At 35.1% G+C, this 15,632-nt stretch overlaps 1 protein-coding gene across 2 annotated transcripts in view; it reads right to left on the bottom strand.

Moving 5' to 3' along the window:
- The window catches only part of LOC128985855 (E3 ubiquitin-protein ligase TRIM9-like), a 131,180-nt gene that overhangs the window by 4,017 nt on the left and 111,531 nt on the right, over window positions 1-15,632 (bottom strand). The window contains exons 2-9 of one of the 2 annotated variants that reach the window (XM_054405799.1): window positions 9,057-9,152; window positions 8,323-8,556; window positions 7,563-7,719; window positions 6,571-6,603; window positions 5,841-5,980; window positions 4,472-4,610; window positions 1,061-1,285; window positions 254-426 (exon numbers count right to left, since the gene is read on the bottom strand). In XM_054405799.1, coding sequence (XP_054261774.1) covers window positions 254-426; window positions 1,061-1,285; window positions 4,472-4,610; window positions 5,841-5,980; window positions 6,571-6,603; window positions 7,563-7,719; window positions 8,323-8,556; window positions 9,057-9,152 — 1,197 coding nt within the window. The remainder of the gene's footprint in view (window positions 1-253; window positions 427-1,060; window positions 1,286-4,471; window positions 4,611-5,840; window positions 5,981-6,570; window positions 6,604-7,562; window positions 7,720-8,322; window positions 8,557-9,056; window positions 9,153-15,632) is intronic. The other variant, XM_054405800.1, reaches the window with a different exon arrangement.

Below are 15,632 nucleotides of genomic sequence, written 5' to 3'. Positions count from 1 at the left end.
GTATTGTATATGTATTATTTTTTAACCGTTGACACAATGAAAATAAAGGAAATTTTGTAAAAAAATTAAAAAACAAAAATAGTTTAGTAATTACGCCCCCGATGATGGAGTTATTTCCTTATCAGTCGTAGTGCAATAACATTTCTGGATTGTGAAGACAGTAATTAACTAATACATACTATTTTCCACTATTTCTTACTGAGTTTGATGTTTTTGAAGTATTTTCAATAACAATTTTCACACTGACACTCACTTGGGGCTCCTCATTGACGTAGAAGCTGAGTTGATGCCTGTCCAGGTCTAGTAACACTCCCACAGTCGAGCCTGACTGTATCCCTCCCTCGCATCTCTGGTCATGTACATTGGCATGCATGAACCACGACCTCTGTTTGTCTATGTACATGCTCCACCCCTTGTCATCCTTGCCTGAAACATTCACAACACTTACATCTGTACATCAGGCCACAGTGTTTTATTTTGGAATCAGAACTGTCAGGTTACGCAATTTCCCAGAAATCAGACAAAATATAATGGCAAATGTAGGATATTACCACAAATGAATTAACTAAATACATATTTTTGTGTATGACAGAAGATCAGGATGATAAAATAAACGTTTAATTGTTGTTGTTTAACAAACAAACAATAGGCTGCTTTAGAATAGAATTGATTGTTAAAACATACATAACCAATAATTTATTTTTAAAAATCACAATGAATAAAATTCATATGTGAGTGGTTGAAAAATGATTCAATCTTGATATTTCCCTTTCAAAGAACAAACCTTTTATCTATATGTGTTGTTTCAAACAATATTATTACTGTGGAAGAAGGGAAGTGCAATGGTAGAGTACGTTGAGAAGGGGACAAAGTTTCCAGTAGGTTTAAGTGTCTTTCACTCATATTGTAGAAAGCAAAAGGTGCTTTTACCTATGGCTAAGTTAACCACAGCCAGTAGTCACAGAAAAGTGTAACTTCATTAAACTCTCCTTTATGATAAACAAGACCAGATAAGATTAATTCATTTATAATTTCCCTGGATAAAATCTAATTCACTCACCTAACATTTGATCCTTGACACAGTCTATCCTGGCCACTCCAAAGCTAGGGTCTGTGTCGGCGTCGTAGCGGTCCACGGAGAACTCCCAGTAGTGAACACCTCTGGAGAACCCTACGCTACCCAGGGCCACTCTGTGCTCGTAACCTTCACACGACACACTACAGTTGTCTTCGGAGAAGCTCAGGTCTGGGCCACCGAGGCAAGGGTCGAACGTGAACCAGGCAACTGTTGGAAAATAAATCAATCAGTTAACATAAAAAAATTAACAAATGCCATTTAAAATAATAAAACACCGGTACTCCAACCCCATCTTCATATTCTCTTAGGGCACTCCACTTCTTTCTCGTTCTTCTTAGACACATGCTGCTGGCCCTAATGTCTCACAGATGGTTTTTACCCTTATCCATTTCATCACCACACTGTAAGGTTTCTTCCATTTTTCTCTTCCTTCTGCCTTTTTACAGGCACAGATGTACTAATTTTTTTGTATTCAAACAGAAAATAGTTAAATGGGCCTCTCAGGGGGGTTGTGCTGGTATAAAAATCATATTTTCTCTCTTAACTTTTGATACTTAGCTCAATTCAACAATGTTTTAATCTAAATAAAAAAAGTGAATTGGAACCTGAATTTTAGATCTACATCAAGTAACCAATGTTTGCATTGAACTCGACAATTATGTCAATAAATTTAATAAAAACCAATTATTGTCAATTGTGTAGGAATTCCAGTATTGTGAATTATTCTTCCCTTAATATTTATTTTCCATGTATTCAGGAATTTTTTAACAAAAAAATAACAATATTTAACTATTAATTTTCTCAGAATACCAAGAACAGATGAAATTATGATTATTTTGATCTGCCATCATTTTATTGGAGTTGCGTCGGTTTTCACAGAATCAAATTTTGGGTACTTTGCAATTTTATGTTTTGAGTTGGATAAAAAAAGTTCTTAAACCAAAACAAATTAAAATCTGAAAAATATTAAACTTTATTTTGGTATGATATAATGAGCAGACCATTTGAAATATACTACGGAAGTATTAACTAACATACTTGAAAGGTAGATAATTATATAAAATTGGTAAATTACAACCCCATTATTGTTAAAGATGTTGTCAATACTATAAAGAACTTTTGTAAAATTTAAGAGATGAAATTGTAGGATGAGGATGGTATTAAACACAATTTTTCTTTGTGTGGTGATGTTAGTATAATGGTTACATCTTAAACTTTGGTGATAGTGAAAAAGGTTCAATTCCCAGAAAATCCATAAAAATTGAGGAGTTTGAACTCCTCTAAAATTTGTTTGTAATACTTTCACCAAAAATTTCACTGGCAAAGAAACCAAAATTTGTTTCCTTGTTACTAAACTATAACAATGATATAACTAGTACTGGGACAGACGTAAGTAGATAACATGCTGTAGAGCCCAAGCCCGGGACCCTTGGCTAAAGTTTGTCTAAAGAGCCTCTTCACTCCCCCATTTGCTTGTTACCCTGACATGACACCACCCTTGCCTTATCAATTATATCTGCCTTGTTAAAACTTGGGGCTCAGCTTTAGCTAAGGTAATCCCCCCTCGTGTCTTGACTTTGAAAATATTAATGGTTCATATTTCAAACAAGTAGATTTTGTACGTACCCGCGTTTTAAATTTATATTTTAATATTGTGTACATATATTTTACTATAATTTTTGTTTTGAAAAAGAAAGTTGATGAACTATTGAATTCAAATAAAGTCCACAGCTTCTGGCAAGTAAAAACATGTTATTCAATTATTATTTCCAATCCTTAACAAACATTCAGATGTTGATTTATTAATATTTTTTCCATTAATGGGTTGAGTAATGTAAGAAACAAATTTTATCTGCAATTTTCGGTGGGGGAATAAAAATATAAACAGAAACCATTGTTTTATAACTTTTAATATCTATGTGGTATTATGTTTTTTTCTTTCTTTAAAAAGTTATTGAGCCAAATTTGCAAAGATTTATTATTGTCCTAGTAAAATCTTTTTAAAACATCCGTGATTGACAAAAAACAACTCTTTTGAGATTGGCACATACAAATTTTTCATTTTTCTCCTTTAGGTGATTAAAAATACTTTATCAACACATATTTTGACTTAAAACCTACAAACCCTGATTTATGGAATAAACTGCATAGTCAAACGAAACTGAGGTAACTATTTTTGAAAAAAAAAACACACATTATTAGATTATTTGATTTTTTATTACTCGTCAATAAAAAAAATCACTATATACCTTAAGAGTATAGAATATTAAATATAGTAAAAGACTAGCATTGAAGAATTATAATTAACGAGCACAACCACAAGCAGCAGCAGAACAACTGAAAAGGTGAAACAAAAGAGACGAGGGGAAGTTCGCAATGCAGAAAGTTGCGTGCGATGGAATCGAGGGAGATATTTAAAACAAACTGGGGAGTCGAGAGCCCGAGGCGCTTGAGTACTCAACGTCTCTGAAATAATCACGGGAATGTTTGGTAAACAACACTCCCTAGGGCAGAGGGGAGAAGTCTACCTTCATTTTATTATTCAAGGAGTCTGTTTCATTAAGGCTTTACGGTTTCAATTTAAAAAAGATTTATTTCATATAATTTAACCAAACAAGGAGGGAGCAGTTATTTGCTTGAGATGAAATGTTCACATCTTCTTGTCTATTGTTGAATATTGTTTTATTACGGCTTCTGGTTAGTATAAGATTGCATAACTGTTTCGTGGTAATGTGAGTCTAGGAAACATATCGATACAGCCTTGGTTTTTTTATGGGGAGGAATATAAAATCACACTGAAAGGCTCAATGTTCTCTCAGTAGTGCCAGACTCCTGCGGGCTTATTGTCCCCGGACTCCTGTCTAAAAAACCCCCTCATTTCCTAGGACACTAGCCTGGAACTGTTTAGCACACTACTTCAGGCTAGGCATTTTTTACTATGCCATTAAAACTTTCCTTCTTCTATTTTTCCAAAAGTTAAGACCGATCATGATCGAACCTTCGTAGCCCGAATTATGGCTTTGGCGAACCTGGGTTGATTGAAAAATAAATACAACCGCTAGCAACTGTTGTACTTTTGCTTGGATAATCCTTTATCACTTAACCTCTTATCATAATTGTAGGATGTATATTGTGTATATGTGTATATGTGTAGCTGGATAGGAATGCAGCTTGGTCCACTTCAAAATAACAAAAAATGTGTGTATAAAAGCTCAGTTGTGTGTTAGCTTGTATCATTTAGCAGCCCAAGTATCAAGTGTTTAGTTACGATACTGATTATTTCCAATTTCCAATTTCTTAAGCACCCACATCTGATATAGTATCAACAACGAGCAACTATTTAAAAATCCTTTCGTTCAAAATTTTTCCTATGTGTCGACATTATCTACCAACCTTCCGCAGTCTGAAGTCCGATGAGTTCGCTGTATTCTCCCTCGCCCGTGCTGTTGAATGCCTTTACTCTGGCATTGTACATGGAGTTGAAATGAAGCCCGTCCACCGTGCAGATGGTCTCCTTCCCACAGTAGACCTCCTGGAATACATGAAAACATTCATTAAAGTAGTTAAATGAACTAGATCTGGTGTGAAAATTGTTGTTTAGGACTTAAAGGTAAAAAACAAGGCCATAGCCAGGACAAACTTTCGGGGGGGGGGGGGGGGTGCCAGGTCAGTGGGGGTTCTAGGACCTTGTCGAGGGGGGCTCCCGAGGGGTCTGGGGGTCCTCCCCTGGACACCTGGACATTTTTTTATATTGTTAAAGTAGTTTAGTTTTTAACGCCTAAAACTGTCTCCAATTGTTAAAAAAAACTCCCATTCAACCTGTTGTCATAAGCAAGTAGACATTTACAAATATAAACTATGACGATTGCATTCATAAATTTGTAACCATACTGTACGGCCATATCCTCCTAAAAACAGTTTGGTACTTTCTTTAGCCCCTGTAGCCCCCCTCCCTTGGAACCACCAATGGGTCACCTCATGACTGTGGATAACAGATTTAAGCACTTTCAAACACCTATTCCCATGCTTATTTCTAAAATTTTAATATAGTTACATGTATGTAAAATATTACAGGATGATAAATCTGTTTTGTTTGAGTAAAGTATTTTTGTTGAACCTTCACAGTTTTATTACCTCTTTAATAGATCAGATTAATTAATAGAATTATTATATGAAATATGAATAGTTACTGCAAAACATAATATGACATAAAATATAATCCTCTGTTGTGGTTTCTATTTTATAATTTAACTTATACTTTTTAAGCCTAGTGTTTATTTTTACTACTAAATTTTTTAGGGGTTTTGACCCCCTAACCCCCCCTCCTGGCTACGGCCTTGGTGAAAAAGTCAGAAATGCTAACTAAACCTTTGAACAACCTTTCAAATGTCAATCAGGAAGTTTCTAAAGAATTTAAAAAGTAGTTTTTTTTAGTATGACAGTCTGACTAGAGGATAGGCAGCCAGTTTAACTGTCATGAGATATTTGCTGTTAGCTCAACTTTCATGAGATATTTGCTGCTACCTCAACCTTCTATCAGGGATTTTATGAGAACTCATCTGTCTATGAATAATTAGCTGAGAGTTCAACTGTCCATGAAGACTTTACCGGCAGCTTAACTTTCCATGAAGTATAAGACTTCCCAAGGGGAATTTGCTTGTTGTTCAACTAAAGGATTTCAACTAACTAAGGATTTTTTTTTTGTTTTGAAGGATTTCCTTCAAGGGATTTGTCGATGAAATCACTCTACACTGATACTCACCCTGAACTCGCCACCGTTGCCGTCGTCCAGCTCCAGAACATATCCCTCCACGTAGGAGGTGGGGGGAGGCTGCCAGGCCACCGTGACTGAGTTGTTCTCGGCACTGCACTCCTCAGGGATGATACAGGGAGCGCTAGGAGCTACACACACCCAATACAGCAATCACTTCAATGAATTTAATTGATTAAGTTAAAATCATTTAAAGATGTACCAATCTCATTTTAGGAAACCTTTTTTTGAGTTATACCTTTATACTATAAATATAAGTTAAGAAGATGTATTTTGATTTTAGAATCTCCAGTTGATTTTGTTGGTTGATTAAAACGAGCTTTTCATTCTACAACAATTAATTAACTAATCTAAGACCAAGGTGCCTAAAACTTCCCTTCAATTAAAAAAGAACAAAGCGCTTCCTCTGTGTTAATGAGGTTAACACCTCTAGCAAAAAATATTAGCAACCATTTTGCACTTTTTTATTATTCATGCAATTTTTATCCCGTAGTTGTTCATTCCATTAAACAACTCCATGCATCTAGGAATTGAAGGATTAATCAATCAATCATTTGCACTGAAAATAAATGAGACACCATGCAATTAATTATGCTAAGTGATATATAAGATACACTATTTAAAAATAAAGCTATTTTTAAGAACGGTTTCAAAATACATGGCTCAAACACTCATGAGAAGCACAGTAAATTGGAATGTGTTTGGAATGATGTAAATATACCTGCAGGCTGTCTTTCTTCTCCATCCTTAGCAGCTTCACAGCGAGAGACATAACCTCATGTTAGTTAAGGAAGCAAACTACAGGGGTTAGTTCATTGCTTTTGGTCTGTCATATCTTTGATTGGCTCTAATAAAAAAGTGGGATGTTTTTGTTTGTTTATTAGTAGAAATATTAATATGGTTTAATTTAACTGGTCCCATAACACAACTAATGTTATCTAACAGATTATTCACCATCTTCAAAAATAAATTTTAAAAAATGTGTTTTTGATTTTTGCTAAATTAGTAGAGGTTTTGGAATTGGTCAATTAAAAAACTTCATTACAGATTTTAATCAAACTGAATAATCAAACATAACAACAGACCAAGCGTATAGGCAGGAGCAACTAAGAGGTATAAGTTCATCATAAGCATAACTACATTTACATGAAACCTAAACATTTCAAGACACAGCTTTACTGAAGGAGTCCTTTACAAGGAGAATTGCATAAAGAAAAATGTTTGTTACTTGTGTCCTCTGTACAAACAAATTTACATCCTTTATATATTGTATTACGTTGAATTATGTTTATAAAAATCATTAGTGGTTAAATATTTGCTGCTTTATTCAAGTTGTGATCAAACTTAAACAAACTTGGTTAAATATTGATTTTCAGTAGTTAAATTTCAGTTTTTCTGTAGCTGTCTAAGGGAAATTTGTCTTTACATATGCTAGAAAATTCTTAAAATTTTCACATGTTTTTGAAACAATTTAACAGAAATCTCCTTTGTTATTGTTTGACCATTGCATTTTTGGAAAAGTTTGCAATTATGTTTTGAGATTACATCATTGTTAAGATATGATACATTAACAAGACAAGAAAATCGATGATATGATGAATTTATGTAATGTAATGATTTTTCAGTTTATAAACACATCTTCTCAATTTACCTCAGTGATACAAGTTGAATGGAGGTATACGTTTAGTCACGAGAGATTTGACGTAAACTTACGTTTCATCTGTATGAAGTTGAGCTGGTCAATAGCTCGCGCCACACTCTTGTCGTCCAAAGTGAGATCGCATTGTGCAGAGACTCGCGGTGAAGCCGTCAGATCCTTATGCCATGTGATGTCTACGTTGGCAACCCTGTTGATCAGCATAGAGCCAACCTGAGGAAAAAATAACAGATTATGTTGGGAACACTGGATTGATAGTGAAAGCTATTGTAAATTGGTTCAACATGAAGTAAATTTTAGACTAAAACAAAAAAAAGGAACTACCGTTATGGCTGCCAAGTCAGATTGCCAAGAAGCAGAGAAAGGTGTAAGTGTTGAGGACACTGGTTCCCCTTCAAAACGAATAAAAATAATGGAAAAGATTCTGATGGGATCTTGTTTTAGTAGTTATTTTGACAACAAGGACATTTTAAAGTTTCAAGAACTTTAACAGAAAACTGAGCCTCACTTTTTGCAAAAAAGCAATACCTGGGATGCAAGGCAATTCAATTTATACCACCAACTAAAAACTTTTATTAGTACCAACTATTCAATATGAAATTCGACTGGCTTCCCCAAGCCTTAGTCAATCATTGTAAACTAACCGAAGATAAAATGGATAGGAATAAAAGTTGTAGGACTCCCCACTTTCCACTCTAAAAAAAGAAAATAAACAAGAGACTTCAACAGGAAAGCACTCAAGATGCAAATCTGAAGGGTTTCCAAACAGACCAATTTTAACCACTCAGAAAGCTAAAGAAAAAACACATTGCTCACCTGCAGAAAGGCGGCAGAATCCGTCTCCTTGAGCGCTTCTATGCAGAACTGCAGCAGCCCTGTTGTGTGTTGCAGTTTACATGTGCAGGTCATCACTTGCTCCTTTAGCACTCGCACCTTCAACTCCTTGTCTTGTCTGATGTACTCCAGCAGCTGCTGCTTGCGAGCCTCGATGGCTTCTATGAGGGCATCACACTGAGCCACTACCACCTCCTCGAACTCTGCACAGTTCTCCTGGAATATCATCGCAGGTGTGATTGAATAGGTACATCAAAATACTGGCACAGCTAAAGAAATGCTGAACAAAATTACAGCCAAGGACTTTGCAGTCAACGCTTATTGTAAAAATGTATATTAACTTATTATTAAGTTAATAAGGATTAAGGATGTTACCACAGTGGTATCATGTGTTATGAGAAGATCTTTTCAACTATGTTTTGTTTGAGTAAAAACATGTTACGACTAAACTATTTACACTAGATATCTATCGTCTACATCAGTATTGCCGCAATATGACGTATGTAATGTTTACACATTTTATACAATGTATGAACAAAAGATAATGTGGTACAGGTGTGATTCTTTGGACTTATTTCTGTATGACCCCCTGATTCATATAGTCAGAATAACTGCAAGCTAAAAGATCAACCACAGCTTGAACCAATTTAAACTAAAAAAAAAAGTTTAGACATATCAGGAATGAAAAAAGAGAAAGGGACAAAAGTTACACTTACATTGAGCTTATCCGTCATGCATTTGAGTCTTTGGATGAACTCTGTCGTCGATCTCGCTCGTTCTGACAGCTGCTGAAGATTTTGTGACAGCTCCGTCTGCAACAACGGTATAACGATCAGTAAACAGCCCTATTTTAGCTTGCAATGCAAGTTAAATTAAGTAAAAATAAATTACATATATATTTTCATTAAAAGACGAACACTAAACCCAGTTTTAACCCCTAAAAGTTTTTTTGACCTAGACATATTATGCTTTACTTATAGAATCTTAGGTATTTTTCAACCCTTAATTCATTTTGATGACGAGAGTTCGGGTCCAGAGCCACGCAACATGATTGGATAACTGAAACCATCGCTGGTGGCCACGTTTTGACGCAAATGGGCAGAAAACTGCACGTCACAGTAACTAGATTACAGGCCCCATCACATGGTAATGCAATAGTACGCCGCGTGTCAGTTAATGACGTCATCGTCATCAGAGATGCAATCTCTACTGGAAAACTAGCTTAATTTATTACGTCAAGGTATTGACGGAATGCTGGAATCTTAAACGGTGAAGTAAATTCCCATATTTCGGTTATTTTTTGCAGTTTTCGTTTAAGTTGTGTTTATGAGACGCGAATAAGCACGCGTCTCTTGCAATAAAATATGACTCAAGTTGTAGAATCATAAAACAGATTTTTAATAGGTACGAGTTTGAAAATTAAATGCTTTCGGTATATAATAAAAGGACTATTTGAATTTAGTGCTAATAATTAACTTTATAAAATCTTTCAATATAAAAGTACAGTAGTAACTTCAACTTGCCATTTTCAGCACTGCTTATTAACACAGAATAAACTTTGAGTCGCTCTTTATTCTTTGATATTAACGAATATGTACGATCCAGGACTAAGGGTGCTGAAGTAGACATCAATATTAATATTTTTATACCACCGATGCAGCTTATTTTTCCCTTTAAAGGCAGTTCAATGAAATCCTCATAGAGTGTACTGCTATTTAAGTGACATTTTTCTTGAACAATACGAAAGTTGATAGAACAATAAAATAAGATTTATGCTTTAGTTAAAAAAATGCATTTCAGAAACTGGTCATGGCCGAGTTTACTTCAGCACACTGTAATGGTGTCTTAATAGTCCCTTTCTATTAAAACGAACACAACTTTAAATTGAGAATGACATCTCTACTTCACAGTGGAGAAGGCTTACACTGTCGAGCTCAAAAACAGTTTATCGGTGGCATATAAAAGCATCTAAGATACGTAGTGATTTTTTTACTGCACATCAATGAAAATCCTGCACAAAACGTGGAAGGACGTGAAACATTCATTAATTGCTTAAATAAAATCTATTTATTCGAACCTTTTGAGGAAACCGTGCATAAATTGGATATAAAACCATTAGTTCAGTAGAAGATTCACTCAACGACGTGGAGTACACCCCAGTGTCCCTGGTAATTTTAATCGGACTCAAACAGACTATTCAATATCCCCAAATCGAATATGCTCGTCCCGCAATTTGAATCGAATAAAATGCGTTTTTGACGGACGCGAGGGGGATGGAACGGGATTAAAACGCAATCCATTAGTGTTCAATTACTTAACAGTCCACATGTTCCGCTTGAGAGAGGGTAGCTGTGTTTGTTTTGGCTTTTGCACTTCACGCAAAGATGGTTCTGATTTACACCCGAAATATAGACTGCGTTACCAAGTCCACTGTATCGTTTGGGTGTTAAATGCTAAGCTTACGAGACTAAACCGTGACGATAAGTATATTGAAGATGGCAAATACGCTTACAAAATAGCTGCAGACTTTTGAGGATTCGGAAGTGAATATTCCTTCAGTTAAAATCTGTTGTTTTACAACTAAACTGAAAGATGCGTAAGTTACAGTACAACAAAGATTGATATCAAAGTGCACTATCATAGATAAAACATACTCCCTGATATCATGCTAATGGATTAACTAATACAATTTTAGGGTTTTGTAGAGAGCGTGCCGTTGTTCACTTTTGATTTCTTGTGGTTTAACCAGCTTTGAAACAATTTAAACAGGATACAGTAACAACATTAAATTGTAATATCGCTTGTTCACTGGTCGGTGTATAAAAAAATGGGCAAATCGGGAAATCTTGCCTAAAACAAGAACAAAAATTGTCAAACACCATCAATATGAAACCCATAAATTCAGGATCTAGACAATAGGATGAGTATAGTTGATCTCGTCTGCTAAAACGTTTTAAAGTAAATTTCATGGTATATTGTATAAGCTGACTAGGTCTACGGAAGATTTATTTGTAATTTTGTGCCTGGCACTTGGTGGGACACTTAAACACTACACAATCTTGCATCATTGCAATTTCATAGATTCTAACAAAACATCAACAAATGTAAAATTCTGACATGAACAAATGCTACCACGAAACACAGAATCGTTGAATATAATAACCAAGGTAAAGCGTTATGTTGTTACCGCAAGACTTTTCCAGACTAAAAGTGACAAGTGAACCCCCAACTTAATTGTGGGGTGAAAAACCAAGATGGCCACCAGTGGAGACTCTCAAACCAAGATAGCAAAACGATTCCCCTCAAAGAAAAATCCACCTCTCTGCATGTTGAGTGCAGATTGCAGTGTTCCCCCACCATTGGACCATTGTTTGATCGTCAGTAAGTGCTCGTTATGCCATTAGCCGGGTCACGTGACTCCTTAGTCTCACAAGGCATTGGGGCTTGATGCATTCATGTAGTTAGGCTGATGGAGACATTACTGGCCGTAGCCTCGAAGACGCCCAAATGGAGAGAGTAGATTATGGCAGCCCATTATAGACGTTTGTAGATATAAGCGTTGATCTAGGATGTTATAGTTCCAGCGGAAAGGTTATAGTTTAAATAATGGTGTTCAAAGAAGGGTTTGCAAAAAAAACAATATAATTAAATAAACGAGTATTTAAACTGGAAAATCCCCAACCTTAATTTTTTCAGCTGATTAAGTATGATCGTGCAATAATAAAATACTAGATGTAGTCCATTGGTCGTAAACTCGACCAGAAATATGTAATGTACAGACTTTTAAAACATGCGATTGTACTTTCTTCCATTTGTTTGAATTTTCTGTTTATATCTTTTTGTTTCTTCATTTTTGTGCTTATTTTTGAGCCTACTTTAACTTGCACATTTACAGGAAAATATATTTCGAACAATATCCGTAGATTTTCCCTGCGATGTACACGAGCTGAGAAAAAAGGTTTTAAGGAAACATGCTTGCCCTCATATATATAGATACTACAGCGTGTCTATACTCTACACTTAATACTTGTACTTCTGTACTGTATCTTACATCGTGCAACAATTAATTTGGTAATGATACTATCTGATCATAAACCAGCGATTCTATCCCTTCCAGCCAAACCGAACCCAGTTTGACACGTTTTCACTATTTTTATCTCAAGCGCGATAAACCAAAGAGCCGTCCCAAATAGTCACGTAGCCCCAAATACAGCAATTTACTGCTTGAAGGCAGCCGTGTCGGCGCCGCATCTTCACGAAATCTTCCCAAGACTGAGTTAAAATGTCGAAGATGTCGAAATGTCCGTGATCCCTGGGCGTGAGGGAAAGCGGACATGTCGCAGGGACAATGGTCTTTGTTGTGGTGGCAACAATGCCCCCTCCAGGACAATGAACAGCTGTTCCATAGTTTACTCGGAGAATGAGGATTTGGTTACCTATATGTAATTACATACGGTCATGTTGTCCTGTATGAGCATATTCGAAATGCATAGACCTTGAAATAGACTTGATTTCAACTGTATAATAGTGCTTCTTATAACAACGATAAGATTGATAAATAGTTGATTCTCCTTCACAAATGGCACATGAAGGCGTTAGATTTCATTTCTACGACATCACCACACTAGGGGGCGTATTTGGCAAAGATGGGAGAAGAACCCAAGTTAAATGCATGAGAGGAGAGCTTCGGTACTATAGATCAGTACCGACTACAGATCAGCTGGCTGTTTGGTCAGGACCAAAATTAGGACTTTAATTAAAAGTCCGAAGATCAGGGACAGCTGAGTACAATTTTGAACCATCAAAACGCATTTCGTCCTTTTTACAGGACCGAACTGAAAACCTTATAAGTAGGCGAGAAATACATCCACTGTGGATGTATGCAGAATATGATAGAAATCTTCGTTTGGATGGGATAAACGTCAAAATTGAATATTCACTATGTCACTAATTACTTTCTCCCCCTATACCATAGTATATGGAGAAAGTATTGTTTTCGTCAAAATTTTCGAGTTTGAGTTTTGAGTGGATATATTCGTTTTGGGTCCCCCTGGACCCAAAAAAGTGGTTTTCGAAGTGATGTCTGTGTGTGTGTGTGTGTGTGTGTGCGTGTGTGTGTGTGTGTGTGTGTGTGTGTGTGTGTCTCTGTGTGTCTGGATGTGTACAGAGCTAGAGACTACACCTGTGGTCCGATTTCGATGAAATTTGGTATGTAGGTTCTAATCCATGGTATCTCCAGGCGTTTTTTTCATTTTTTTGAAATTTTGATTTTTAATGGGGATTTTCCCATAAAAACCCATAAAAAACCGGAAAAATCAGATTTTCTCAAAAATGGCCCGAACGATTTTGATAAAAATTTAGTATGTTGTAGCCCTTTAAATTCTGAACATAATGGTACAAATCCCATTTCTGTAAAAATTACGGTTTAAAAGTTATGGTAAATTATGTTATTTTCCCATAAAACCCCATAAAAAACGAAAAATAGGATTTTAGAAAAAAATCCGGTTTTGATTTAACAAAGTACTTATGTTATAGTCCTTACAATTTTGACAGTTTTTAATTTTTTTATAAATTTTTATTTTTAATGGGGATTTTTCCATAAAACCCCATAAAATAACGGAAAAAAAGGATTTTCCCAAAAATGGCCTAAACGATTTTGATAAAAATTTTGTATGTTATAGTCCTTTATATTCTGAACAAAATGGTACAAATCCCATTTCTGTATAAATTACGGTTCAAAAGTAATTGTAAATTATGTTATTTTCCCATAAAAACCCCATAAAATAACGGAAAAATCTGATTTCCCAAAATTGGCTAGAACGATTTTGATAAAAATTTAGTATGTTATAGTTCTTTAAATTCTGAACAAAATCCCATTTCCTTATATTTACTCTCACCGCTTACACATGATAAAGGTTGTTGTCAAACTTATGGGAGAAAGTATGTGTCAGAATGCTGATACCGTTTATTTTTGTTGTCGCTGTATTTTTTCTGCGTATTATATCCATAGAAAAAATACAGAGATTCTTTATTTAGTGGTGCAACTTCCACTCTGTATTAGTAAAGCTACAGGCTAACAACACATTCATTAGTAACAACACAAAATAAGTGATCGATACATATTTTTCAATTAGGGTACAGTTACAAAATCTGATCTTAACTCTGTTAGTACCTTAAAATCCTAGTGTCTGTGCCACTGGCAATAACAAATGAAAAACTTGGATTGGATACGTTTACGTGTTTGTACTTTTTTGTACCAGATTTGTACCAGACACAAAACAAAAACCGAGTACAACTCTTAAGAAACATTGTACCATAGGCGTACAATTAGAAAACTGTATTAGTGATGTTGAGCGAAGTGGGTGAACTGTAGAAGCTTTCATTCCTGGAAGCACATAAAATGAACAGGTCTGTTGATTTCCTGTTTATTTTAGCGGTAAGGTGTTAGGGCCAAGATTTCCGGACCATTTATCCGCGGCAATTGCATTCTTGTACGCTGTGCTACCAACCGTAAAAAGGTTAAACTCCCTTCTTTTTCCCTGTCCATTCCAAACACGAGCTATGTTCATAAATAAACTGCGATGTATTTATAACTTTTGATAACACAAAGTAAAATGTTTGATGAATTGTTTCTAAAATAAATCCTCTTCGATTATACTTGGTTTAAAATCTAGAATTAGGTTTGAATTTAATTTACATCCACTTAGGTGGATTGAATTGTGATACCCAAAAGTACATTATAAAGTGAATTGCGAATTTATCAAGATTTTGACGTCCTCGTCGTCGTTTGTCTCAATCCGTCAACTGTTGAAATCAGTGTCAGGAAAGGAATTGGACAAGGTAAAACTTTGCAAAGATTATACCTGTTTTTGACTCTAGAGAAAATTGTTTTTACCACCTTTTAATTCTAATTCATGATAAGATTTATTGTGTTAGTCAACCATGTTACTCTTTTAAACACAAAAATACATAAAAATGGGAAGTTGTGAGGTTGAAATTATGTGTAGTGGTATTAATGTCTATGGTTTTCTGATAAAAAATTCGTTTAAGAGAAATACTTACTTACTTACTGTACTTGAAATACTTGTCTTCTACATCGATGACCGACATGTCGGATAGATTGCGTCGTGTTACTACTATTTACATATAAACACTATAAAAACCATTAAAATATCTACATATTTTTAGAAAATTTAGTTATTTAGAGCAAAATAATAAAAACTGGTGAAATGATGTTTAGTGGTAATAATGTCTACGGTATCATAATATATAAAAAATATATTTTTAGAGAA

This window comes from Macrosteles quadrilineatus, unplaced genomic scaffold (assembly GCF_028750875.1).
Source record: "Macrosteles quadrilineatus isolate MER2022 unplaced genomic scaffold, UCM_ALF_1.0 Scaffold_2__2_contigs__length_208266976, whole genome shotgun sequence".
NCBI classification, from domain to species: domain Eukaryota; kingdom Metazoa; phylum Arthropoda; class Insecta; order Hemiptera; family Cicadellidae; genus Macrosteles; species Macrosteles quadrilineatus.
The sequence above is the reverse complement of the archived record's forward strand: the minus strand, read 5'-3'. Positions and strand labels throughout refer to the sequence as shown.